Source organism: Protopterus annectens, chromosome 4.part0 (genome assembly GCF_019279795.1).
Source record: "Protopterus annectens isolate FY-2018-M chromosome 4.part0, PAN1.0, whole genome shotgun sequence".
Classification (NCBI taxonomy): Eukaryota; Metazoa; Chordata; order Ceratodontiformes; family Protopteridae; genus Protopterus; species Protopterus annectens.
In genome coordinates this window covers 617,981,161-618,008,667 of record NC_056733.1, presented here as the reverse complement: position 1 = coordinate 618,008,667, position 27,507 = coordinate 617,981,161, and the positions used below count along the sequence as shown (strand labels likewise).

General features: G+C 42.0%; 1 protein-coding gene across 1 annotated transcript in view; it reads left to right on the top strand.

The window, feature by feature from the left end:
• The window catches only part of LOC122799482 (N-lysine methyltransferase KMT5A-A-like), a 584,753-nt gene that overhangs the window by 334,454 nt on the left and 222,792 nt on the right, over positions 1-27,507 (top strand). Inside the window, exon 6 of the mRNA XM_044068577.1 lies at positions 6,869-7,088. Within this exon, the coding sequence (XP_043924512.1) occupies positions 6,869-7,088 (220 nt within the window). The remainder of the gene's footprint in view (positions 1-6,868; positions 7,089-27,507) is intronic.

Below are 27,507 nucleotides of genomic sequence, written 5' to 3'. Positions count from 1 at the left end.
TTAATAGTATATTGATTGTCCAGAAGGAAATGTGGAGGGGACACCACTGTTGTGAGTTGATCCAGAGAAGACATTCTATTAGAATTAGCTGGAATTTCATGAATAGGGCAATAGTAGCATTTGCATTACTTGGTAGAATAATAGGGTTAGTTAGGAGGATTTATGAAAGCTCAGAAGCAATAATTAAGGTGGGAGGGTACATCCAGCTTTTTGAACAGAAGAAATACAGCAAGAGTGTCCTCTTTCCCCTTTATTTACTCTACATTTAGGGCCATTAGTAAAGAAAATAAGGGACTTTAAAATTTAAGAATATAACTGGTATGGTAATAAAATAAGCTATATTCACAGGTGATATTGTTTTGTACTTTATAAATCTGGAAATTGATATTATTGTGAAATATTTTTTGATCTTTCAAATATCTTCAGGATATCAAATAAATGACAAACAATTCTATAGCAGTAAACTATGTACCCTCACATGGACTGGATCTGCAAATTGCATTTATTGGGACATGGTAAGACGAAGTAGTTAGATGTATGGGTTAAAACGTACATGGCAGCTAAGGACAGGTAGGAAGAGACTAAACAAAAATATAATGCAAACATTTAAAAACTGGAAATGCTTGATTATGGATAGTAAGACAGGAGCAGTAAAAATGTTTCTAGACACTTTTTTGTTTTATATACATATCAGGCATATTTTTTTTATCAACAAAAGGACCAGGATAGAGTTGAAAATATTTATTTGGGAGGGGAATAGGGAAAGAGTTATGTGGGACAGTTGATTCTTCCCATAGAGCAAGCAGTTAAAGCATTACCTTATTTAATGGGATGGTTCAGAGCTACACAGTTAAAGGTTATATACATAACAAGCAGAAGGTTATAAGTTTAAGTGGAAAGGTATGACTGCAAACTGGGTGGGGGGATTGAAAAATCATTGGGGTAGTAGTTTGGATGCAGGTCCTTAAGGTGAATCACCGTAACCATACAGAGTATTATGTTCATAAAATAGAAAGTATTTTTAAGAACCAAACCAGCAGAGGAATGGGGAAAAGGGATTGTACCAATTAGGATGAATGCAAGTATTGATATAGAAACTAGGCAAGGAGGGGAATGGAATTTTCTGGAGAAAATTAGCAAAGGAATCCGTTTGGGGTGCTTGTAAACAGAGAAGAAAGGTAATAGTGGGATGAGGCTAAGCAAAACTTATACTGTAGGTTATAGACCATTTGTTCCTACCCAGGATTGATGAGTTTATAGGCAGAGAGAGAGAGAGGTGGGCAGTGGATGGTTAAATGATAGAACTGGTCTGCTAATATTCTTAGTCTAGTCTAACAGAAGTTACTGTTAAAAAGGGATAATTTAGTAGGGCATTAAAATATTGCATGACTAAGAATCAATCAGAGAAGGTTAGAAAGTACTGGGAATAGAGAATATAAAGGCACTGTATACTAAGGCACATTGGGAGGATATGTGTATGGCTCCCAAGTATGCACAATAGTGCAGAAGGTTTAGGATTTTTGCCTGAAAGTGTTTGTACAGGCAGCTATTTTTCTATCCCGAGCAGACTTCAGAGAATTTTTCCTGAGACAGCTAGCAAATGTTGGAGATTTGATGGGAAAGAGAGAGAATTGGGAACATCTGTTTTGTGAATGCAGATTTTAAAAATTCTGCTTAAAATACTCTTAGAAGTGGTGTAGGAGCAAATAACTGTAAGTAAAGAAATGGTTCTTATGAGCTGAGATAAAGGATCTGAATTCCCAGACATTGTAAGGCCTTACTAAGTGAAGTGCTATTGCTGCAGAAAAAACAATTGCTAGAAAATTGAATTCAGCATCTAAACTAATTTACTGAAGTAATTCATATTGCAAAGGAAATAAAGAACCAGAAGTGGAATCTTTAGAAAAGTGAAAGAGCAAATTACATAGTAAATTGAATTTGTTGGTACAGTCCATGCAGAGCAGTGCTCATGAGGAAGAGTGATTTTTTTTTTAAGGGACGGCAAGACCTGAGCAATTTAATGTTGCAGTGAAAATGTTATTACAATATGTACTGCATGAAAATAAATGTTAGTTTGGGTTGCTTTCTCTTACAGTACAAGTATCTATTTCACTCTTTTAATGTCCAGTTTAATAAAGATGTCTAAAAACAGTTTTGGATATATACTTTTTCTTTCTCCCTGAATAAGGTAAAATTATTGATGATTGTTGGCCTGTTGTGTGTTCATTGCTCAACTGCTGCCTGCTTAGCAAATCGCACTGAGGTACACTGTTAAGTATCTATAATAAAGGGGATGCATTGAATGTGGATTTGTGATGGTGATTATTTCAAGAATGGGAAATGGAAAGTAAGGCTGTAAGTGTAATTTGCTCCATAAAATGAACAGAACAGGCTGTGGGCACAAGAAGAGGGAGGAAATTTATGGATGATTGTGCCCAAAATGTGGGGTAGTGTATTGGATTGGGAGCTTACGGGCAACAGCGGTTATGGGATCTCCATGAGACTAAGGGGCTTTTAAGGGAGAAAATGAAAGCTGCAGGCTTGCTAGTTAAGTGAAAAAGGGTCATATGGAACTGGAAAGGTGGCAGGAGGAGTCCAGTAGAAAAGACTGGATGTTGAAAAGCAGAGTACACGAGGACTTGAGAAGAGGTTGTTGGGATTAGGACAGTCAAGTAATGTTGATACAGAGTGGTGAAACTGGAAGATGCAGCCTTAATGAGAGGACAACATGAAGAAATCTAAAATGGAGCTACAGGTACATCCATAATCGGGGACAGAGGCAAAAATGAGGGACAGTAGTCCAGAATTAGGGACACTTAAAATACTGGCACTATTAACTCAGGAAGCTGGCAGTGTAAGAGAACTTGAATTAACCTGCATTTAATTTGTAGCTGTAATTGACTAGACTCTACCATTTTGGAGGAAAGATTTAGTTTAGGAAGGACACACAGCAAAAATTTGGGGACAAAATCATGAATATCCCTGAAAATTAGGGACAATTAAAGAATGTTCGCCAAGTAATGTAGAGGACATATAGCCATGAGCCAGTCTACTAGACAAGCAAAATGGAACAGGAAGAGGAGAAATCAGCTAAATGGGAAGTCAGAGAAGGAAAGGAATAAGAGAAGTGAAACAGGTTCATAAAGTGTAAAAGGGCTGGACAGTTCATCAGATTATCACAAGGAGTGAAGTAACCAGTACAAATCGTGAGCAAAGCTGTAGAGGCAGGTTAACAGAACTAGAGAGTGAGGCTGTGGGTGAGAGGAATAGATACATGGGCAGGAGGGAATGGAGGAAATCAATGTGGGGACAGAGCTGTAAGAGACTGAGGAGATGAGATTGCATTGAAAGTAGTCTCGAGGCACCGCTGTAGACAAGGGAGGAGGTTACCTAGGTGATTACCAAAAAATGAGTGGTGAATGTTTGCTGAGGTTTGGTTGTAGGCAACATTGCCCTGTCATAGTTGAAAGAAACTCTTAAAGTAGTAGCAAATAGAGCCAAGGAGGTGATTTTCATGCCAGTATAGGGGCTGGAGGAAGCATTCACGTAAGTATTAGCTACACCAGCATCTAATACATTGAGGAAAGAGAGGACTGGAAAATATTACTTAATGTGCCAGTAAAGAGCAGTTAAGAGCTTTGAGCTCACAAGAGGATGAAGGGAGACTGGGCAGAGAAGACCATCTTGGCCTAGAAAAGAGAACATATGGCAAAGAGCTGTGTTTGTACAATTACATCTTGTCTGTTGTACCACTAAACTAATATAGTATGGGGAAGATGTAGAAAAAGTGAGATGGTGCTTGGGCAGTAGAACGGGTGTGTGGGAGGGATGCAGAAAATAGCAGATAATCAGTTTTGACTCTACATAGTTTTAGTATTTATTCAGTACAGGAAGTTTGGATGAGAAGATGGGGAGCTGTGTAAAATGCAGGAACTGTGTGGATATTGCTGGTATCAAAGGAACATGGGCTAGTGGTGAGAGGGGATGGGGTGTGGTAGTGTAGTGGTATAGGTTGTTCAAAAATGATTGAGATGATTTAGATACAGTAATGCTTTACATAAAGGAGGAGTAACAAGTTTGATGAGCTAGATATAGTAATGCTTTACATAAAGTTAGGGTAACAAGTCTGAAATCCTAGAGGGTGAAAAATATCACTCCATGAACAGAACAAGGGAATATGCATGGTCTGAATAATAGGGTACGCACCCTGACAGTTTAGGTATTGAGAAGAGATCATCTGTCTCCAGATGCATCAAAAGATGAGGAACTGGAATAGAACTAAGTGAGATGGGGATCTCAGTTTGCCAGGATAAAACTTGAGGGATTATTAATTGCTGGACAGAGAGCAGAGTGAGAGAGGACTGGAAATTCAGGCTTTCCATCAGCTGCTGGATCACTAACTGTAGCACAAAAGATAAAATTCAGAATGTGGCTCTAACAAAGGTATTGGAAAGGCAGGAATATCTGGGTAAAGGAACCACTAACAGTGCAGAATACTGGGTATGCGTGTGGACATGGGGGTCCGGTTAATAATAAAAGGAAACTTTGTGGTATAAAGATGATTAAATTACAATTTGGTAATAGGGAAAGCTGAACTTCTGCACTAGGACCAAACCGAGGGAGAAAACAATTTATCGCATTTGGTCAATGAATGCAGTGCTTGGGTCTGTGGACAAAGATTTGAGGGAGATGCTAAAAAAGAGGTGAAAGCTAATGTTGCTGCAGAAGAAGGTAAGGCTAGGAATTTTGGTCATAAGACTGGACATACAACAGGTGAAAGATGAAGGTGAGTAAGAGTACATAAGGCTTTATACAGTGTGAAATTAAAAGCTGAAAGGAGACTGGCAAAAGGGGATGAGGGGAAGAGATGCTTTAGTTACGAAGCAGAAACAAAAATGAGACAGACCTGGCTAGGCTGAGAAAAGGGGAAAAGCTTGGATATTGAGTCAATACATAGATTAGTTGTTTTTATAGAGGAAAACTAGAGCAAAGGCACTGTTAGGAGGGAGATGCAGAAAAGGTTAGAGCAGAAAGAGGCTGAGAGGGAGCCATCTTCCTTGAGTGAGGATAGTGCACAGGGACCAGAGGTGCTGCCAACCAAGGTCCTGGGGAATCTGATAAGGCACTCGTACAGTGGTCCATAATCTTAAGAATTAAACATCATATGCCATACACTTATAAAACAGAAGAGCAGGAGAAATCCATGGAACTGCAGGCCTGTTACCCTGATATTAGGCAAAGTCATGGAGAGACTCCTGAGGGGAGGTTTGTTGATTTATGATTATACAACAAATTTCATGTGTTCATGGTTAGAAAATGCTGTCTGCCAAATTGGATACATTTGTATGATTAAGTAAGAGGAGACCTTGACAGGGACGTACTGGCAGAGTAGTTTACTTGGGTTTCACTGAGGTCTTTTAGCAGGTTCTGCATTGGTGATTGCTAAGAAATCTGGAAGGATTGGGGGTAGGCTAAAGACTAAGGAACTGGATTGTTACATGGTTAAACTGTAGACAAGAACACCTTTTGGAATAAGGAAAGTGACCTTTTTAAGTACCACATGGGTCAGTTCTGGATCCACTACTCTTTCACACACACATCTGAAGGACCAGAGAACAGTATTAATCTCTCTGTTGTCACAAAGTTTAAGTGCAGCAGAATAGAATGGTAGGACAATCTAAGAAGGGTTAAGGAAAGTCTACTCAAATAGGTTGAAAGGTGACTGTTCAGTGAAGACAAAGGTGAAGTATTGTACCTTGGCTACAGCAACTCTGGTGAAATATCACTGGAGGAGGGGAGTGGAACTGATTGAAAAGAGTAGGATGAAGATTTTAGGGTAGTACAGAGAACAGAATAAGAGGGCAGTGTCGCCAACCATTTACATGCTGTAGTGCATCTTCCTTGGGAATAGATTCCAGAAGCAAGGAGATAATGCTGCTGTTGTACTGGTCCTTGGTCAGGCCACATCTTGAATACTGCATGCAGTATTGGCGACTGTAAAAGAAGATGAACACTAAGCTTTAGGAAGGAATCCAGGTGTAGATGTCCATGGTGTGTGTGTATGGGGGGTGGAGGGTATGATCTGGCACTGTGAGACAGAGTTCTTCTCTTGAAAGATTGAAAGAGGTATTTGATTATTTGATACTGGTGCACAAGGTCATATCTGACCAGTATGAATGGGTTGCTGGGGGCACAAGATGATTCTAAGGAGATGTGGAATAAATTTCCTTAAATGGAGGGCTTGAAGAGGAAGGGAAGTAAAGTCAGCACTGTGCAGAGACTATGAACTCCCTGGATCTATAAAAAATACTTTTACCCAGGGAGGGTTTTGGGCCTATGGAATGGGCTAACAAAGTAGGGGGTGGTGGGATAGTCTACAGAGATACTTAATGATAACATGAAGCACACAAAGGGATGAGGGGGAAGATAATTGCTTGGTGGGAGGTTATAATGTTGAGTACACCAAGTAGGGTTTACCTACTCTTCCAATCATGCAAATGCAGTGCTACTTCCCACTTGAATGTATTCTTTGATCTTTACAGTTACCCAACATACAGTATGGCCTGTACACTATTGCTGTGAATTTGCCAGTTCCTTAAAATCAAAACCTTTGCCTCCACATCCATCCCCAACTTCATCTCACCATAGTTTGTTTCAAAGTGCATTTTGTTTTTCTGCACGTTAAGATTGCTGTGTAAGTTTGCTAGATTTTACACTACTTTTGTAGCCAAGTAGTTCCATTTATGATCTGTATTTTTTGATGCTTTCAATCTTATTCACAATATTTAGGGCTAACACTGCTGCTACATGTTCTGTAAGTAGATCTTGTATATAAGGAACAATTAACTTAAGTCCTATAACTTTACAGAAAAAGAAAATCTTGGCAATGATGAAGTACTTGAAATGAAATATGAAGATCTGAACAATCACCAAAACAAAGGCACCACCCCAGATGCACTGGACATTACGGCCCAACCTCATTATGAAGCTAATAGCCCTCACGCAGTGGGTGAGGTTATTGCTGGTAAAACAAATGTAAAACAAGAAGAGAAAAAAGTTAAGGGAAAGCCATCTTTTCAGAAGAAAAAGTAAGTGTTTATTTTACATTATTTTAGAAGCAGCCTGAACTGATATTATAATTACTGAATATGTTCAAAAAATTCAGTTCATGCAAACAGAACTACACAAGTGCATTTTGTCAAACTGTAAAATGTGTGATTATTTCTGAAGGAGCTATTATTGTATTAGTAGCCCACAAGCCCATTGAATGTTAAAGTATAATGGAGAGTAACATAATTTTGTGTGTGTGTGTACGCGTGCACATGTATATCTCTACCCTGTTTATAGTGTAACATTCCCACCTTTAGCCCAGTCTTTGGAGGGTTATGCCCACTTACTGACTGATCACTAATGCATAGTAAAACCCATTACTATGGTAGTAGACTGATGCAATCATTTTCCTTTGGTGATGTGCACTAGTATGCTGGAAAGCAACGATACAATACTGTAGAAGCATCAGAACATATCCAAAGAGACATATTTTATTTACTTACTTGATTTAACTTGGTCAATGGCTTGCCCTTTGACCCTTTTAATCCATGAACACACCACCAGTATTTGCAATAAGGATAAAATAAAATCTTCAAAGAATATATACACAGAAGAAAAGAAAATGTCATATTTTACATAGGATACACAAGTAAATGGATGTGCAATAATAAGTTAGTAAAGCAAACTGCATCTGAAATTTGGTAGGTATATTATCGCAGATTAAAGTTCTTTGAAGATGAAGACATCTTAATGCTCTCTAATCAAGTGACTGTCTTTAAACATTTGATCTGAAGTTGGTGTCTTCATTTGGTCTTCAACCTGTGGGACATGGATCTGGTATGGATCCAACTCAGCTGCCTTTCTCCAGCTTCTGATCCGAGCTTCAAGCTCCTCCCCATAATGTCAGTCTCCTTCCTCCCTTCAAATTTCATTTGCTGCACTCCTGTAAGCATTGTGATCCATTGGCTCTGAGCTTTTTGGGTAAGTGCGTTTCTTTTTGTCTATTCTAGATCTTATTTCTGTCTAGAAATGCTCTTTTCTATCTTTCCCATCTCCCCTCTGCGTTTTTGCATCGGTTTAAAAAAAAAAAAAAAAAAAAAAAAAATACCCTTTCTTTTTGTCTTATCTCTTGTGTGTGTGTGTGTGTGTGTGTGTGTGTGTGTGTGTGTGTGTGTGTGTGTGTGTGTGTGTGTGTGTGTAGTATATTTATTGGTTTGGGCCTACCTCTGTCTTTGACCATGTCAGAGACTCCCAAACCTAGGTATCGCAAGTGCATGGAGTGTGACCACAAGCTTTCCCCAGCTGATGGCCACACACTGTGTTGAGTGTCTAGGGGTTGCCCACCTTGATTCCTCCTGCTTGATCTGCACAGGGTTCAATCCGCGCGCATTGATTGATAGGAGGAGGAACAAACTTATTCTAAAAGGCCTTCTCCCCCCACCTTCTATGAGAGCCCAGGCCTTCTCTTCCACTGCTACCCCCTGCTACGACTTCTGTCCCCGCCCTGGCTAGTTCTCAGCGGGACCACCTGCCAAGCTCCATTCGGCTCCAAGGATAGAGTCTCCATGGCTCTGTTCCCCTTGTTTCTCTCTGGAGCCGGGGGTCTTTGGACCTGTTCCCCAGGATCGGTGTCACCTCACAGCCCCTCTAGTGGCTTCTTCATCCAGATCCACCTGTAGCCTTTCCAAAGCAGAGGTGGACAGGATGATGTGGAAGTTCATCCGCACCCAGATACAGATGGGCGTCTTACCTGTTTCCTCTTCCTCCAGAGCGGGGGGGCATGCAGTCCATCTTCATCCAGATTACTCCTTCTCTGATCCAACCCTCAGTTTCAGAGCTCTCGAATCCTAGGACCCTCTGCCTCGAGGGGTCAGCACCAGCCATTACCTTGAGCAGGTTGGATCTGACGAGCTTTGGTCCATCCAGCTCTCGGAGCCATAGGCTTGGCACTGGATCCAAGGGGAGGGTTTTGGCTCAGAGTTTTTTGGAGCAGAGCCTTCCAATTGGAGTCTCTGAGCCTATAGGTTCATCTCCGGCTCCCCCATTGATCCAGGGGATTGTTGAGCTGTCTGTTGCCCCTATTCAGGTGGTTCGGTCTCCATCTGCCTTTAACTTTCTGATGAGGGTTCTCTTGATCCCATCAAGGCCCTTGATGATCTTGTCTTCGGAATCCATCCTGGCTCCCTCTTTCTGGTCTAGATTCTGCCATCCTGTTACCTCAGGGACAGCCTGCTGCCTCTTTGCCCCAGGGAGGCCCCGCACCGGAGCAACTAAATGTTTCTGAGTCTCCCCAGAAACCTCCCCCAGAGGAGGTTCATCGAAAACTTGCATGTAAAAGGAGGCACATAGATTCCCCACCAGAGTCTCTCACAGAAGACACCAACTTGTAGGAGGGGGAGGGTTCCCCCCATCACACCCAGAGGATGTCTCATTTGGAGACATCATGAAGATTCTGTAACAGAGCAGGGAATGGTCCATCCAAAAACCTAACCCTGACAATGCAGATCCCCTAGTGGATCATGTGACGTCTCGGGCAAGGAAGGAGCTCAACACAGTGGACCCTATTCCCAAGCACCCCAATAAGGTCCTTAGCTCCCCCACAGCCAAACTACATTGGTCAAAGGGACCCCCGGTCGATGCCATGTGGTGGCAGCAGCCACCAAGAAGGAGCTCACAAAGGAGAATTCCACGGTTCACCTGCCAGACTGAGAGTCTAGGACATTGGACTGTTTTGTGAAGTGAGCCTATGCTTCAGCCATGTTCACTGTGTGTGCACTGAACATATATGGCAGACAGCATTAGGCTTCAACGAGACCTGGTGAAGGAGGTTGCAGAGTCTACTCCAGGGTCCATGTCTGCAGAGGATAAGAAGGTAGTCTCTGCCGAATGGCCACCCCCACTTCTTTTGCCAATATCTCTATGCGGCTTCTCTATCATGCCACAGAGGGTGCTGCTAGAGCAGGCGTTGCCATCAGGCGTCATGCCTGGCTTCGGCTTTGTACCTTCTTGGAGCCCATCAGGGCAACCTTTACCAATGCCCCATATGATGGTTCTATTCTCTTTGGAAAGACGGTACGTGATACTCTGGTCCAGAGTGAGAAGGATGGGAAGACTGCCATCGGAATCGGCTTCTCCACCCTCAACAATCCTTATCCAGGAATCGGAGGGGGGCAAAGATGTATTTCCAGAAGTCTCAGGGTTCTTCTCAGGATGCTGGGGACTCCTCTTCCCCCAAGAGGCAGAGGGGGATTTGACAGACTCCACCCTCGCTGCAGAGGGTCCCGAGAAATCAAGGGTCTTGGGATCCATTTCCAGACAGGCCCTCAAGGGTTGCGTGACTGCTAGTCTCGGGAGGCAGTTGGGGGTCAACTCTCACTACATCCATCAGCCTAGGAGTCAATTACAAACAATCAGTGGGTGTTGCAAATCATATCCAGAGGATATTCAATCCCCTTCTTTCAAAGGCCATGCCCGGCCAAGTTCCTCCCGGACATTCCATCCACACAAAGGAAAACAGCAGCACAGGAAATTTCCAAGCTGCTAGAAAAATAAGTTATTCAGCCCATCCCCCCAGACCAGTCTGGGTTAGGCATCTAGTCCAGGTTCTGTTTGGTGTCAAAGAAAAAGGGGGACCTGAGGCCAATTCTGGGTCTCTACCCTGAATTCGTCAGTTGCCAAGACGAAATTCCAGATAGTCATTCTCCAATCTGTCCTGCCCTTTTTGCAGGAAAATGAGTGGATGTGCTCAGACCTTCAAGATGCATACTATCACATCAAAATGGACAGACACTCTGAGGTTTCTCCACTTCAGGCTAGGTGCAAATCATTACCAATTCAGAGTGCTGCCTTTTGGTCTCACCACAGCCCCCGGGGTATTTACCAAAGTGATGGTGGTGGTAGCAGCTCACCTGCGGCTGCAGGGCTTCCAGGTCTTCCCTTAACCTGGACGAATGACTCCTCCCCGCCCCCTTCAAGCATCGACTCTGCCATGCCCGGGACTTTCTCATCTGAACCACCCACCAGTTGGGCATCACCATCAATCTCAATAAGTCTCTGTTACAACCGGTTCAAGTTTTGGACTTTATTGGAGCCCGGTTGGACACCATTCAGACCATGGTCTTCCTGACACCCGACAGACTTCACTCCCTCAAACATGACTTGTACATTCTTCAAGTTCCATCTCCTTATGCAGACATGGTTTTAAGGGCATTGAGGTCCATGGCAGCCATGATCACCCTCATCCCGACAGCCCAGTTACATATGAGGGTGTTCTAGTGGACTCTGGTAGTCCAGCGGTCCTTTCTAAATCTGCCACTGTCACATCCGATTTGTCTCTCCTGTGCATGCACAGATTATCTTATTTGGTAGACTGTGTCCCCAGATTTTCTTTGCGGTCATCTGTTCATTATCCCCACCCCTCTGACCACGGTGACCAAGGACGCCTCTTTGCTTGGGTGGGAGTGGAACTGCTTGGGAAGGACAGTTCAAGGCATGTGGTCTTCCATAGAGACCCAGTTGCATATCAACGTCCTAGAGATGAGGGTGGCGCTATTGGCGTTGCAAGCTGTTCAGGCCCATCTTCCCCTAGGGACAATTGCCATCCAGACAGGCAACATGTCTGTAGTCTGGTATATCAACAAACAGGGGGGAACCAGGTCTTGTCCCCTTTGCTGCGAATCCATGAGATTATGGGAGTGGATTATCTCCACCGGCAATTTTCTGGTAGCATCGCACATTCTGGGGAAGTCCAACATTCTGGCGGACAGGCTAAGCAGGTCTATCCTGATAGGTTCATAGGTTGGTACTGGGCTATATGCCCGAAGGCATATATTAGCCCAGCCACGTTGTGCGGTATTTACCACCCCTTTAGTAGTTCCCTTGACCCTTGTACTAGCAGCTAATACCCTTGGCCCCTATCTAGTAGTGCTGTTGGTGTGATACCCGGTGTGAACTTTGTTACCCATCCACTCATCAAGGTTCCTCTTGAAGAGTGATAGTGAGGGGCTCTGTCTTATGTAGATCGGGACCCTGTTCCATAGTAAGGGAAGTCTGTATGAAGGGAATCTATCCTTCCAACATGTTCTATTCATTGTTGTGTTGAGGTTTATATCCCTAGAGCGTGTAGCTCGAGTAGATTTGGTTTTGCTAAGATGGAGCATGTTCAACAATTCTGGGTTGGACATGGCTCTGTACGTTAGACAGAGATCGCCTCTGAGAAAGCGGTATGCAACAGATAACAGTCTTAGCTTTTTCAATCGTGCTGCATAGGGCAACTGTTTGAGGCCAGTAATCCTCTTGGTTAGGTACCTTTGTGGTCTCTCCAGCTGCTGGAGATGTCTAGCCAGGTACATTCCATTTGGTACATTGTACTCAATAATGGGTCTGATGAAGGAAGAGTAGAGGGGCACCATTACATCCTTAGATCTTGATGCGAACCCTTTTGTGATCAGATGGGTCACATAGAAGGATTTTCTAACCACTTTGGCAACATGGTTATCAAAGGAAAGCTGACTATCTACTTGGGTCCCTAGATCCCTTATTTCTTCTTCAGATTTCAGGGGATTACCTCCTATGTTGTAGTTTGCAGGTACTCTGTTTTTTCCAAAGGGGATTACTACGCATTTTTTTTGCATTTAGCTTGAGACCATGGCTTTGACACCATGCATCAGTCTCATTTAGGCCCATCTGGAGGATCTCCATGTCGGTCGGAGACTCACTTATAGCACCCAGTTTGCAGTCGTCCGCAAACTTAGTCAGCCACAGCCCTTCCGTGCTTGCCTGTACTTCTGAGAAGTATATGCCAAACAGGAGGGGCCCCAGGACAGAGCCCTGAGGCACACCACTCGTTACTGGTCTGGATTCGGACATAGATCCCGCTACTCTTACTTTATAGGATCTGTCTGAGAGCCAGTTTGCAATCCATCTTGTGACATAAGGGTTTATGCCCAGGCTGGTGAGCTTATCAATAATACCCGAATGGGAAATGGTGTCAAATGCTTTAGCAAGATCAAGGTAAGCCGTGTGTACCTACTTTCCCTTATCTATAGCCTGAGTAACTGATGCCTTACAAGTGGTCTCTGAATCCTTCAGTAGCGAAGCAGATCGAAAGTGGGGTCAACCTTGTTGCGATCTCTTCGCCTCTGTCCAAAATGAAGTTTTTTGCTCTGAACCCCCCCCCCCCCCCACCAAGATGCTCTAGTCTAGTTCATGCTTGGCTCTCCAGTTTTCTTTAAGTTTAACCTCTTATGCCCTGATCTCAAAATTCATCCAGAAAGCACAACAGCTGGGCAGCTCCGTAATCCTCATTGCCCCCTTCTGGCCTCGCCAAGTATGGTTACCTTTTCTGTGGTCTCATGTAGTGTGTCCTTCCTGGACATTGGATACAGCTCCAGATCTGATTTCTCATCTCTCAGGGATTCCACATCCAGATCTGGCCAGCCTGAAGCTCACCATTTGGCTGTTCCCGTTCCCATGATAGGACTCACAGTTATCTTCTCCAGTTAAGAAGATTTTGGTAGCAGCTCATAAATCTTTCATGAGGAAGATTTATTCCAGTAAATGAAAGTGTTTCGCCATTTGAACAGCTCAGCAGGATTTGGATCCTTTGACTACTCCAGTTCCTATCATCTTGGAGTTTCTGGCAATCATTTGTCAGCAGGGTGCCAGTTTCTCTACAGTTAAGTTTCAATTGTCAGCTATTTCTAACTTTCACACACAAGACAATTCAGCATTTCTAGCCTCTTCCAAGCTCTGCAAAGCCTTTTTGAAGGGTACTTTTCTTCGGCCACCTATCAAGGACCCTATGCCTCCCTGGGATCTTAACTTGGTCCTTTAAGCCTTAGTTTCTTCTCCTTTTGAACCCCTGGCTTCAGTGGATCTACAATTCCTATCTTGGAAGACAGCTTTCCTGAATGCTATTACTTCAGCTAAAAGGGTGTTGGAGCTTCCAGCCGTATTGATTAAGCCCCCTTATATCATTTCCATAAAGACAGAGTTTCTCTGTGCATTAATCTTTCCTTTTTACCTAAAGTGGCCTCAGAATCAAACATCAATAAGGTTATCAACCTCCCCGTCTTCTTTCTGAACTTTCAGAATAAAGGGGAGTATACTTTGCATCTGTTGGATGTTCCTAGACGATTACGATTTTAATTGCACAGAACAAAGGCCTTCCCAAAGTGTGATCAACTTTTCATTTCCTATTCCAAGCCCTTTTTAGGGAAGCCTGTATCTGAGGTCACCATTGCTCGTTGGATTTCTCAGTGTATCCTCTTGGCATATTCAATAAAGGGAGTGCCTCCACCAGATCACATTAAGGCACATTCCACTAGATCTATGGCTAATTCATCCACCTTTTGGTCCAGAGTTTCCTTGGACGACATTTCCTTGGTGACTACCTGGGCAACTTTGCATTTTCATTTCCCATTACAAATTGGATCTCCAGAAGCAGGGGATCCTTTGGCTCCGCCGTGTTACGGAATATCCTTCCATGAGGACTTCCCAGGTATTTGGTAGCTAGGAACTATGTCCCACAGGTTGACCAAATGAAGACAACAACTTCAAATAAAGAAGTTATGTACTCACCATAATGTTCCATCTGAGTTGTTGCTCTTCATTTGTCTTCACCCCCCCCCTTCCTCATTGGGGCTGAGTGGTGGTCTGGTTGGATAAGGCATGACCCTCTCTTGGGCATTATCTGTTACTTCTGTTGATACTATCTGTTTTTTGGCATCAGGAAGTAAGTTATGGTGTCAGGTTGGGGGCAGCAAACTCTACCTGAAGGGAGGAAGGAGATGGGGGCATTATGGGTAGGGGAGGAGCTTGGAGCTCAGATCAGATGCTGGAGGAAGGCAGCCAAGTCAGATCTGTGCTGGATCCTTGTCCCACAAGTTGAAGACAAATGAAGAGCAACAATTCAGATGGAACGTTATGGTGAGTGCATAACTTTGTTTAATATTAAGCTGCTATTAAGGTAGGTGGGTGTCTGTGTGTGTGTGTATATATATATATATGTATATTTATATATATGGATATATATATATATGTATATATATATATATATATGTATGTATGTATGTATATATATGTATATATATATATATATATATATATATATATATATATATATATATATATATATATATATATACACACACACACACACACACACACACACGCAAACCATTAAGTAAAAAAAACTGCAAGAAAAACCCAGCGAGAATTTTCAACATTTGAAGCCTCAAAACTCCTGTAATTGAGGCCCATAGAATGTGTGAATTCCAAACATATGCAGTAGGTGAAGTGGACATACTAAACTGGCCATAGGTGAGAGTGCACATGTTAAGTGTGTGGTGTGGAATAACAACTGATGCAGGGCTAGTCACCTGGTGGTGTAAACCTTATTTTTAGATGGTTGTCACTGTTGGTAACACCCTGACCCCCATGTGTAAAAAGGATCATGGATGAATGGATGGCTGGATAAAATAAAGAATGATTTACTGTTGGAAGGTTCAATCGATATTCAAACCTTCAAGTACCTACATGTTGAAAAACCTTAAGTCCCCACAATATTTGGAGTCCCGAAGGTTCACAAAAATGCAGAAAATCCCGCAATGAGACCTATAGTAGCCTCAGAAGGTTCTGTTACAGTGCCTCTGGCCAGATGGCTAGATGTTAAACTAAAAGATCTATCAATGGAGGGCAACGGTGTAGTGAAAGACTCATGGGATTTGTTACAGAATTTAACACAAGATATGTTTGACAAGAATATTATTTTTATCACAATTGATATTGTGGATCTATTTTCTTCTATACCATATAGTGAAGGAATGAAATGGTTTGAAGAAGCATTAGTGAATTATGCGAAATTCAGTAACAATGATTTTTATCTTATTTTAACATTAATGAACCTAGTTCTTTGTAACAGTTATATACATTACGAAGGCGAGTTCTTTAAACAAATCCAGGGGGTAGCTATGGGGGCGAGATGTGCTCCCATATACACCAACATTATTTTGTCAGCCTGTGAGGATAGATACATTATTAATTCTGAGTTCAAACACTGTTGGAAACTTTATAGGTGCTTTTTGGACGACATGTGTTTTTTATGGGTAGGTTCAGAAGATGAATTTAATACTTTAACTACATCTCAAGTTCGACCAACTTCCTGACATTCACTTACCAGTGCGATAGGAATATTTTAAAATATTTAGATATTTTGATAGGAAAAGGAGAAAATTAATTCTTTTCAAAAATCTATAGAAAAGAAACTTTTTCTAATTCGTGTTTAGCATACAATAGTGCGCACTCCTACCACCAGAAAAAAGGAATAGTAAAGGGGTAATTCGTAAGAGGTAGCAGGATGACATCAAATGAATCAGATTTTAATGATAAGTGTACATTACTGCGTAATATGTTTAGAGATAGAGGATACCCAACCAGACTTATTGAGGCAATAGAAAAAGAGGTTAGGACAGGAAGAAATGACAAATTTAAACCTATCCTTGGGAATAGAATAAGATGGAATAATGATGAATTAAAAGTTGACAAATATGAAGGCGAAAGTAACTTTGTGTTGGATTTTAGTGGGGAAGCAATAAAAATTAGAAAAATACTTGAGGATGAATGGAACAGATTTAGAGAAATTTCTGATCTTGAATGCTTGTTTGTACAGCCACTGAAATGTACCTATCGAAAGGGTAAGAGCTTAAAGACAATTTTGGAAGGTAAAAATGGTATGAATATAGTAAGGGAAGGAAAAGTTGGAAAATTTAAGTGTGGAAGATGCTCACAGTGCCCAAATATTTGTATAAAAGCGACTATTTATATTAAAAGTAGGGATTTTCTGATTCAAAGTAAGTGTTTTGCAAATTGCGAAACTAGTGGTATAGTTTACATAGGGTTGTGTGACCATTGTGATGCATTCTATGTGGGAAAGTCAGAAAGAAAACTGAAAAATAGAATATATGAGCATTATTATGAAATTAGGATTAAATGCACACACAATGCACTTTACAGACATAAAATTAGCTGTCAGGAGGCAAATTTAACTTTTTTGTACTAGAAGTAGTGGAAAAAGATATAAGGGGTGGACTATGGGAAACATCTATAGAATATAAAGAACTGCTGTGGCAATTATTCTTGGAAGCTAATTAAACCCCCAGGACTAAATGACGCAGTTTCCCTTGCCCCAGTTTTAAAGATGAGGGCAGCTAAATTGTAGATATTAAAAATTGTATGTATTCATTATAAGTTTGAATTGTGCTTATTGAATAGGTAGAGTTTTTATGAAATTTTTTTTATATTTTATATCACGCTATGGTACTATGCATTTTTCTAGTATTTGTTGGTAAATAATATATTTCAACACTAGATGATGCTAACATCTACTGATAATGAAATTGTATTAAATTATTGTATTTGTATTATTTATGTATTTTAAATGTATTTCACAATAGTATTTAGTATGTAAGTTGGTTTTAGGTATTATGCCAACATTGGTAGGTTTTTAAAATGTGTTTTGTAGATGCTGTTTTTATATGTTAAGTAGAAATGCTTGGTTTGTTCCCTATGGAAGTGCTCATTAAAAAGTATTTAAATGTTTTATTGATCAGTTCGGTAATTAGCTTAAAGGCTATTTAAAGATAGGGGTGTAGCCAATATGTATTCAGTTACACATCAGAAGAAGTAATAGGAAACGAAAACGCACTGTGTTCTGTAATAGGGCGTTTGTGTGATACGTGTATTGGAGTGCTGTGAGTCACATTAAAGTGTTGCAAGCTAAACTACGGAGTCGAGCCTCTTCTTCTTCTCTAGTGCCTTTTGTTTGTAGTTGGATTGTTTTCAGCACTTGTCAGTGCTTTATTTGTTTCGAATCAAACAATTAAATTAACATGAACAAACCTTATACTTCAAATATAGTGATATGTATCATATAACCTAAGCAACATTACATACATTATTCAATTACTGCCCTTTTTTTCAGACTAGAAGCATCTTTATTAAACCTTCACTTATAACATAGAAAATCATACATTTATATAAATGAAAACAAGCCACGACACTGTCCTATCTACAGGGATTTTACATCACAAACTATACTGACACACTCCTAGTTGCAAACATTATACATCACTTGTAATCTATCCAGTCATTTTCAGTCACGCATTACAATGCTCATTCAAGTCCTGCCTTCTTTTAAACCTCATTCCTTCCCTGTATATATTGTTTCCACAATTCCCATTTTTTTTTCATATGTAGTTTGCTCCTACCCTTTTCTAAATACCTCAGTTCCAGTTGTTTTATCTCTGGTACTATATTCACTAGTTCTAGAATAGTTGCTTTACATTTTGATTTCCGTTTTCTAATAACTGCCATAGTTTTGTCAGAGTCAGCTCTTCTGCTGGTAGGATTGCATCTTTACTGTTAAAGATCTAGGTTGCTTTCATCGCCAGGTTTGGAGCATACACATGATGTGCCCTTTCAACTAACAACAACTGCTGTGGAATACCAGTTATTTGATTATTTTGCTTTCATAAAATTAATGCAGTATATTCCTTCCAGCTGCTCTGGTAGAGGTGAAAATCTGTTTTTCTTTGTGCTGTGTCCTCTAATTTTATTTGTGTGCATACACGTGTGCATGTGAGCATTTGTGCACGTGCGTGTGTGACTGCCTGCAATTTTCCTGATAGTTAGCCATCTCCCCTGAAAAAAGCAGATAGGATGTATAAAGTTAATCAGTCTTTTACATTTTTATACGTTATTCCCAGACCTGATGCAGCAGCTGTACCTTTAGTTGATTCCACTGCTGCTAAGCACTTAGTTAATTCCACTTCTACTCTTTCTGATAACGATGGGAAAATAAGTATGGGAAAAACATGTATACTTGTGAAACTTTGATTTTCAGAATTTTGAATTGTCAGCGTCATGTTAAAGCTTGCTCAAAGTGAGTGTACAGAATGTTTTATCTACAATTTCTTCCTGTGAGAAAAATTCTGCTATAAATTAGTTTCTTCTGTTGCACAGGTTACTACTCATTGTTTACAGTGTGTGTGACTCAGATACTTTTTCCAGGGCAATGGCCATTGGTACTGTTTTGAGGAGGTTTGCATGGGTACATTCTCAGGAACTCCCAGATGACGATAAAGATGAGATTTTAAATGATCCCTTGGATAGAGATTTAGTATTTGGACACTGTACAGCAAAGGTAAAGTGGGAAGAAAGGGGCAAACTGATCCAGAAATCTCTTAAGATTTTTCTGCTCTCTATTTTTAAATAGTCCAAGGGATTTTCTTTCTCATCCAATTTCAGCAAAAAAAAAAAAAAAGTAAGCAGACGTTTACAAAGAAATGGAAAGGGGGTTCCAAAAAGTCTTTAACCTCCTAAAACAAATGACAGTCCAAGTCTGAATTACTATTCAAGAGACCTTGTGAACCCCTCCCATTCTGGCCCCTTTTTCTTCCAGAAAGACCTGATTCTCCATTTTTCCCACTGGCAACATATAGGTTCTGAAAATTATTCACCAAGGTTACAGATGGCAGTAGGAGGAAATTCCTCTTTTCCAGGGGGTCATTCCTCATCCTCCAGATCAGACTCTGTTTCCATTGATTCTTCTCCATCAAATCCTGTCCCAAAATGGATGTTCTTTGTGCCAAAGAGAACTCTTGGAGACCAGTTCTGGATTTTTGGTTCCAAAACCCGTTTGTTAGTGCCCAGATTCAAAATGATGCACCGCACAAACCTGTTACCTCTTCTTCCTCCTTCACATTTCTTGGCAACACTAGATTTAAAAGATACTTATCACATCCCTGTTCATCCAGACTTCAGATGTTTCTTAATGTGACCTAGAAACACAAAACCTTATCCGTTTTCTGCTGTACCCTTTGGAATGTTCACTGCACCAAGAGTATTCGTAGTGTCTAACTTCAGATCTGATGTCAATCTTCATTCATTCTTGACAAATGGGGATTCTGTTCCAATCCTTCGAACCGGTTCAGCCGTTGTACAGCTCGTGCCAACCAAAAAACTCTTGAGCTAAGACTCTACCCACAATTCCCCTCTCTTCATTACCTCAGATCTCGTTTGCCACTTTGTCAGCAAGACGCGTCAGCTGTTACTCTTAGCTAAGCCCTTAAAAATTTCTATATTTAAGCTAATTCCTTATTTTTTTGCTATTTATCTGCCATACATGCATTATACCTTTATATAACTGTTTCAGCTTTGTGTTTGAATACTCTACCTTTGGTAATCTGCATTACCTTTCTTACCTCTTGTGGTAATTCTTAGTACCATCATTGGTACATCTTTTCTTTCTTTTCCCATATACCTTTTTGGCATTTTCCACTACCATCATTAGTAGACCTTCCACTTATCTTTGTTGTGTGTGTGTTAAGTGATTCTTGTGTTTAAATGCTAATTATTAAAATGGCAGAAAAACATAAAGGCATTTCTGGATTTTAAATAGTGCCAAGACTGTGGAAGAAAGATGCCCAATTCTAATGGGCATCTTTCATGTGTGTATTGTCGAGGAGCTCCACATCTTGACCAAATTGCAACATCTGCCAGGCCTTTAGTAACCAGGCCTTGGTCAAGCATCAAAATAAGCTCATTGTAAAGGGCATATTGAAAACTACTTTACTTTTAGTGTAGCTTTGTTCAAGTCAGAGTCCCCTCCAAAATCAGACCTTTCCAAGAAGAATAGCCACAATGTACCTGTGTCTCTCACAGCACCAGTGGCCCAAAAACATAAGGCTCTGGTTCTGACTACCTCCTTGGAACAGAAAGCAAAGATACCGAAACTACAAATTCAAGAATCCTTGGCACCAACTACCTCTACTATGGTGCATTCGGCACCAGCATTGGCACTGGCATCTTTGGTTTCTAGCAATGTGCCGACTTCTCCAACGATGCCTCAACAGGCTTTACCCATCCCTTAGTGCTGAAACCAGATCCGAATATTTCCAGGATGAGATATTCATCTTCATACACCCCTTTGTGGGCTAGCTGCCCAGTCCCTTTCTGGACCGAAGAGAATCTCCTTCAGAATTGTACGTTCAATCCTCCAGGAGTCTCTCTGAAGTAGATGCCAGATTGGTGGATCATCTGTTGGCAGCCAGAGGTATTCCTGCCCCTTCTTAGACCCATCTCCATCCTGGAGTTGGGGTATCTTCTCCAAGGACTCCTGCACTATCTTCTCCTCTGACATACACAGAAGTTTTGGAGCCCACCACTTCATTTCCTCTAGTACCAGCTGTTCTGATGCCGTTGGGCATCCCTATCTCTGCACTGGATGTTGCTCTGACTTCGGTTCCCTCTTTGGAACTGGCAGATTCTTGGGGCCAAGACTCCACTGCTGGTTCTGCAGGTATCTGATTGGCTCCTGATTTTTATTCGGAGCCGACCTTGGCTCTCGGTACTTTGTCGGTTGTGGCTCTTTCCGCTCCTCCTGCTTCGGAGGCAGACTTTGAGCGGGGTTTGACCTCTGTTTCAAGGTAGTCTTTCTTGGTTCCAGGCTCCCACTCCTCTTTGGGGGTCCTGCTTGCAGGTTATGAAGAGAGCTTTAGCCTCTGCAGGCTCTCAGCTGGTCCCTCCTGCATCTGAGTGTCACATTACCATATCTTCTTGTCCAGTGCTGACACACCAGTCTCCACGACAGGACATCTAGCACTGAAGATTCAAGTTACCCTTGTCCAGGGCTCCTCTTCTTCTGAATCTTCCTCAGAGATTACCGCTGAGGAACCCCCCTTAAGATGTGCAAGAGGAAGCACTTAGATTCCCTGGAAGTATCTGTGACCACGGACATGGATTTCGATGAAGGGGAAGATTTCCCCCCAGTCACCCCCCTGAAGATGTCTCCTTTGCAGACATCCTAGAGATCCTCAAGCAGAGGGGTAACTTGAAGCCCCAAGACCCGACCTCAGAGGAATCTGTGTACTTGCAAGTGTTCAGTGCTTGACTATCTACTTCCTGTTTGACTTCACCCGCTGATGATCCTATTAAACTTTATCACACAGTGGGCTTGGGAGGCCCCTGACTCCATAGAGCCTATTCCTTGGAGACCAGACAAAATTCTATCTCCACCAGAGGACCACCAATATTGGGCCAAGGGCTTAGCAGTAGATGTCATGGTGGTGGTGACTGCCACCAAGAATGAACTCTCTGCTGAGAGTCCTACTGTACATCCTCCTAAACGGGAGTCTAGAAGAATGGACAGATTTGGAAAGTGGGTCTATGCTTCATTGACCTTCGCACTCAGGTCCTTGAACTTTATGGCACATTTTAGTAGACTCCAGAGAGATCTGATTAAGGAGATGTCAGATACTCTGGCTGGAGCGGTGTCTAACAAGGTGCAGGATAAAGTCGCCTCTCAGCTAGCCACCCTGAAGTCTATTTCGAACTTGTCCATGCGACTTATTGCGCACACAGCAGAAGGCATGACTAGAGCAGTGGGTTCTGGTGTTGCCATAAGGTGCCATGACTGGATGTCTATGCTCCTTTTGATGGATCATCTTTGTTTGGCCCAATGTAAAGGACACACTAGCCAGGTGGGAAAAGGATGGAAGGACCTTATGTGCTGTAGGCATTTGTTTTTCTACTTTTCAGCAATCCTCCTCCAGGAATCAGAGGAGTGAAAAGATGTGGTTCAAAATGTCTCAGGGGCCTTTCCAGGGCACACATGGCGGCGCCTCTCCTCAGGGGAGCTCAGATGGAAGATGCTGACCATGAGGCAGAGGTGGCCCATGAAACCAGAGTTCCAGAGACTCCTTCTCTGGACAACCCTACCCGCACTCCTGAAAGGAGGCCTAATTGCTTACCTCTGGAAGCAGTCGGGGGAAGACTCTAACTGCACTTGACAGCCTGGTGACAAATAACCTCCGATACTTGGGTGCAGAGAATTATTACCAGAGGCTATCATTTATTTATTATTTTTATTTGACCTTTGTTGACCATGATAGTCCGACTGAGCTACTGCCCTTTTTCAGCGGAGGCCTGGGGAGAAAAGCTCCAAAATACAGAATCATAAAAAGAACTAAAATAAAAAAATAGAAAAAAAGAAAAGACATTCTACAAAGAACAATGTTGTACAACAAATGTAAGCATATTAGAGTAAAATAGGATTATACAATGGCTATTACAAAATACGAGTAGGGATTAACAGTTATGTAAACATTTGCAAAACAAGTATAGATGCTGTAGTAATTGAAATGAAGTAATAGGAAGTATCAGGTAGTAAGATTTATTGTAATATCATCAGTGCCAATTAAAGGCAGTTAAAATTATGGTAAACCAGAGCTGTGGAAATTAAATGTGACTAGGCAGGTTTATAAGTACAGAGTAGTACAGGAGGATAGACGTAAGAGAGTATGATGTTACAGAATGAGGTAAGTGTAGTGTATGATGTTACAGAATGAGGTAAGTGTAGTGAAGAATAGTAAGTTGGGAGGTGTGATGCGGAGCTTAGAGCGGTAAAAAAAGTAAGGTAAAATCATATCCCTTTCACCCTTTTCCTGAGATCACTGAGAAAAATCCCTGATGTTCCACCCAGTCAGAAGGGATCAAGCAGCCATAGAGGTTCAAAAGCTGCTAGAAAGAGTCCTCCAAGAAGTGCCACCAGACCAGATAGGATCCAGGGTTTACTCAAGGTTATTTTTAGTGCCAAAGACGACAAGGGACTGGAGGCTGATATTCGGCCTTGGCCTTCTGAACAAGTTTGTTCAGTAGACAAAATTCTGGATGGTCATGGTTCAGTCTATTCTCCCCTTTCTAGGGAAAAATGATTAGATGTGCTCTATAGACCTTCAAGATGCATATTACCACATAAAGATGGACAGATGCTCAAGAAGGTATCTCCACTTTCAGCTAGGGGCCAGTCATTATTCGTTCAGAGCACTGCCCTTTGGCTTCACCACAGCTCCCAGAGTATTCAAATGCATGGCAGTAGTCATAGCTCATGTGAGACTACACAGATGGATTCTGGGTGTTTCCTTTTCTAGACGACTGGCTCCTCACCGCCCATACCAGGCATCTACTGCTTCAAGCCACAAACTTAATCATACACTTTTTCAGTGCCCTGGGCATTGCAGTCAACAAAGAAAAGTCACAGCTGTCTCCCACTCGGGACCTAGAATTCATAGGAGCCTGCCTCAGCACAGTTTCATGTATAGCTTCTGTACCCTTTCACAGGCTCCAAAAGAAAAGGTCTCAAGTTCAGCTCATTTTAGTAAAGAACAAAGTGCCCACTCTACTTGTCCTTCAAGTCCTAGGATCTATGATGGCAGCACTCACCTTGGTTCCCTTGGCAAGATTTCACATGAGGGTATATCAATGGCTTCTCAGTGGTCCATTTCATCTCATCTGATGACTCACTTGATCTTAGTAACAGGCCGTTGCAAAAAGGATCTGTCCTGGTGGATGCAGTCAGAAGAAATCCTAATGGGCCATCCTTTTGTTCCCCCTCAACCCAAGGCCATAGTGACCATGGACTCCTCCCAGAGGAGGTGGGGGGGGGACATTATCTGGGATGAACAGTCCAAGGCACTTGGTCTCCACAAAAGGCCAACTTGCACATCCAATGTCCTGGAAATGAGAGCAGTTCTCCTAGCATTGCAAGTCTTTCAATCTGGTCTTCCTCTGAGAACAGCTGCAATCCAGTCAGACATGTCAGTGGTATGGTACATCAATGAACAGGGTGGAACCAAATTTGCCGGGAAGCTCAGAGTGTGGCAATGGGCAATATCTTCCAACCGCTTTCTTGTGGCAGTGCATACCCTGGAGAAGCTCCAATGTGATAGCGGACAAGTTGAGCAGACGCATTTTACAGCCTCATGAATGGTCTGTCAATTCCATACTGGCAAAGGAAATCTTTTGCCGCTGGGGCCAGCCTTGCTGCAATCTCTTTGCCTCAACAATGAACAAGTGTAGCAGCTACTTTGCCCTAATTCAACCTCTGGGGAGTACCCAACAGATGCTTTCCTTCTCGAATGGCCCTCTGGTCTTCTGTATGCCTTCCAGCCCCTTTCCCCTCGTCTCCCTTTTCCTAAAGAAAGCTCACACATTGCGAATCCAAGTGATTCTCATTGCTCCTTTCTGGCCCAGGCAAGTTTGCTTACCCTTTCTATGGCCTCACTTGATTCACCATCCTTGGATTCATGACCCAGTTCCAGACCTGCTGTCTCACCCACAGGGATTGGTGCATCCCGATCTACACACAAGCTCATAGCTTGGTTCCTCTAATTCTGTTAGTCACCAGGCAGAATAATATAACTTCCCCCATACAAAAAATTCCTCTGGCTTCCCATAGACCTTCCACCAGGAGAGTCTGTTCCCGTAAATGGAAGAGATTTTCAATTTTGTCCTCTGAAAACAATTTAGACTCCTTTTCGGCACCTGTTGAAAACGTTTTGGAATTTTTAGTCACCCTTATTGACCAAAGAGCTTCTGCTTCCAAAATTAGTTTACTTAGCAGCCATTTCTAATTTTCACAAAGGATACGATGACCATTCTTTAATTTCCCATTGCCTATGCAAGGACTTTCTGAAAGGTGCATTTCACCTAAAGACTACATTCAAGGATCTCTTCGCTCCATGGGTTCTAACCTTGGTTTTGCAATCTTTAGTACTACCTCCTTTTGAGCCAGTGACTACTTGCCGTCTCAAATTATTTTCCTGGAAAACTTTTTCTAGTAGCCATCACGTCTGCCAGAAGAGTCTCAAGAGATCCAGGCATTGTGTGCAAAACCCCCGTATATCATTTTTCATAAAGACAGGGTGTCGTTGAGAACTTAACCCTTCCTTTTTTCCTAAGGTGGTCTCTGAATCCAATATTAATCAAAATACTGAGTTACTAGTTTTCTTCCCCAAGTTTTCCAACAAAGGTGAATATTGCTTGCAACTGTGTTTTTACCTTGACAGGACTAAAAAGTCCAGGAAATCATGTCAATTGTTTTTCCTTTTCTGGCCCAAAGGTGGGAAAAGCTGTCAAAAGTGACATTATCTAGATGGCGGAGACACTGTTGCATTCATTTATGAACATAACCAACAGTTACCTGCACTTGTAAGAGCACATTCAACCAGATCAATTGTCACATAAGCTGTTTTTCATTCAAAAGCTTCCATGGACAAAATATGCGCAGCTGCATCTTGGGCTATGCCTCCTACCTTATCACTCATTTACAAATTGGATATGATCTCCAGGGGAAGAGCATCCTTTGGCTCTATGGTTCTCAGGAATATCTTTCCATAAGGGCACCCTGGAACTAAATTTGTCAAGAATGAATGAAGATTGACAACATCAGATAAAGAAGTTATGTACTCACCCTAATGTTCCATCTCTGTTGTTGATCTTCGCTCATTCTTGACATCCCACCCACCTTCCCCCTCCTGTAGATTCCCTGGGGGATCGAACCCTTGCCCTGGGTTTCCATAGGGTTTTTACCTTGGACATTGCTTCTGCTTACAGTCTCTGTTTACACACTTACTGTGGTCTGCAAACTTGATCTGAGTTAATGAGGAGAGGTGCATTGTGGATAGTCTTAGCTCGAGAGTTTTTTGGCTGGCGCGAGTTGTAGAATGGCTAAGCTGGTTCCTGGGATCGGAACAGAGTCCCCTTTCATCGAGAATGAACGAAGATCACCAACACAGATGGAATGTTATGGTGAGTACATAACGTTTTTATTGCTCATTGCAGGCTACTGGGTATCTACATTTAGACAACTTACCTTTACTTATTTTATTTTTTTTCCTAAAGTGTCAGGAATCTCTCTCTCTCTGTCACTTTGAGAGGATCTCTTACACAAACTTGGGGTTCCAAGAGAACATTCAAAAGTCGTTCTGGACTCCTTCACACACAATTTTGTTCCTAGGATATCAACTAGACACCTCAATTCAAATACCTTTTCTTCCACAGGAAAAAAAAAATAGATCTTTATCTAGATCCGTTTCTAAGATTTTCCACTCACACTTCAGTCACAGTGAGTGAATACTCCAGGACTTCATGACGTGTATGATTTTCATGAAATCCCTGGCAAGTTTCCACATGAGAAGGATACAGTGGTATCTGAAATCTCTTTGGTCCCAGCATCAACACCCTTAATTTTTTTAAAACCCAAATGCTGAAGTTGGTCAGAGAAATCTTTTAATGGAGATAACAGATATTCTTAAATGCAGGTCTCCTTTTCTCTCTTCCTGGTCCAAAGCAGTCATTCACCACAGTCACCTCAGAATTTGATTGGGTAGCTTTTTCAGGAGGGATAAAAGTGCGGGGGGGGGGTGGGACACCAAGGACAGATGCAAACATTTAAATACCAAGGAGATGCTTGCCCTTTTCAAGGCACTCAACTCTATGAAGCATTTTTGGTCCCTGGGATCTTTTCATGTTGTTAGACAATACCACAGTCCTATGGTAGATCAACAAGCAGGGGGTAAACATCATAACTCCCCCCCTCCCCCCTTTGCAGACTAGCCA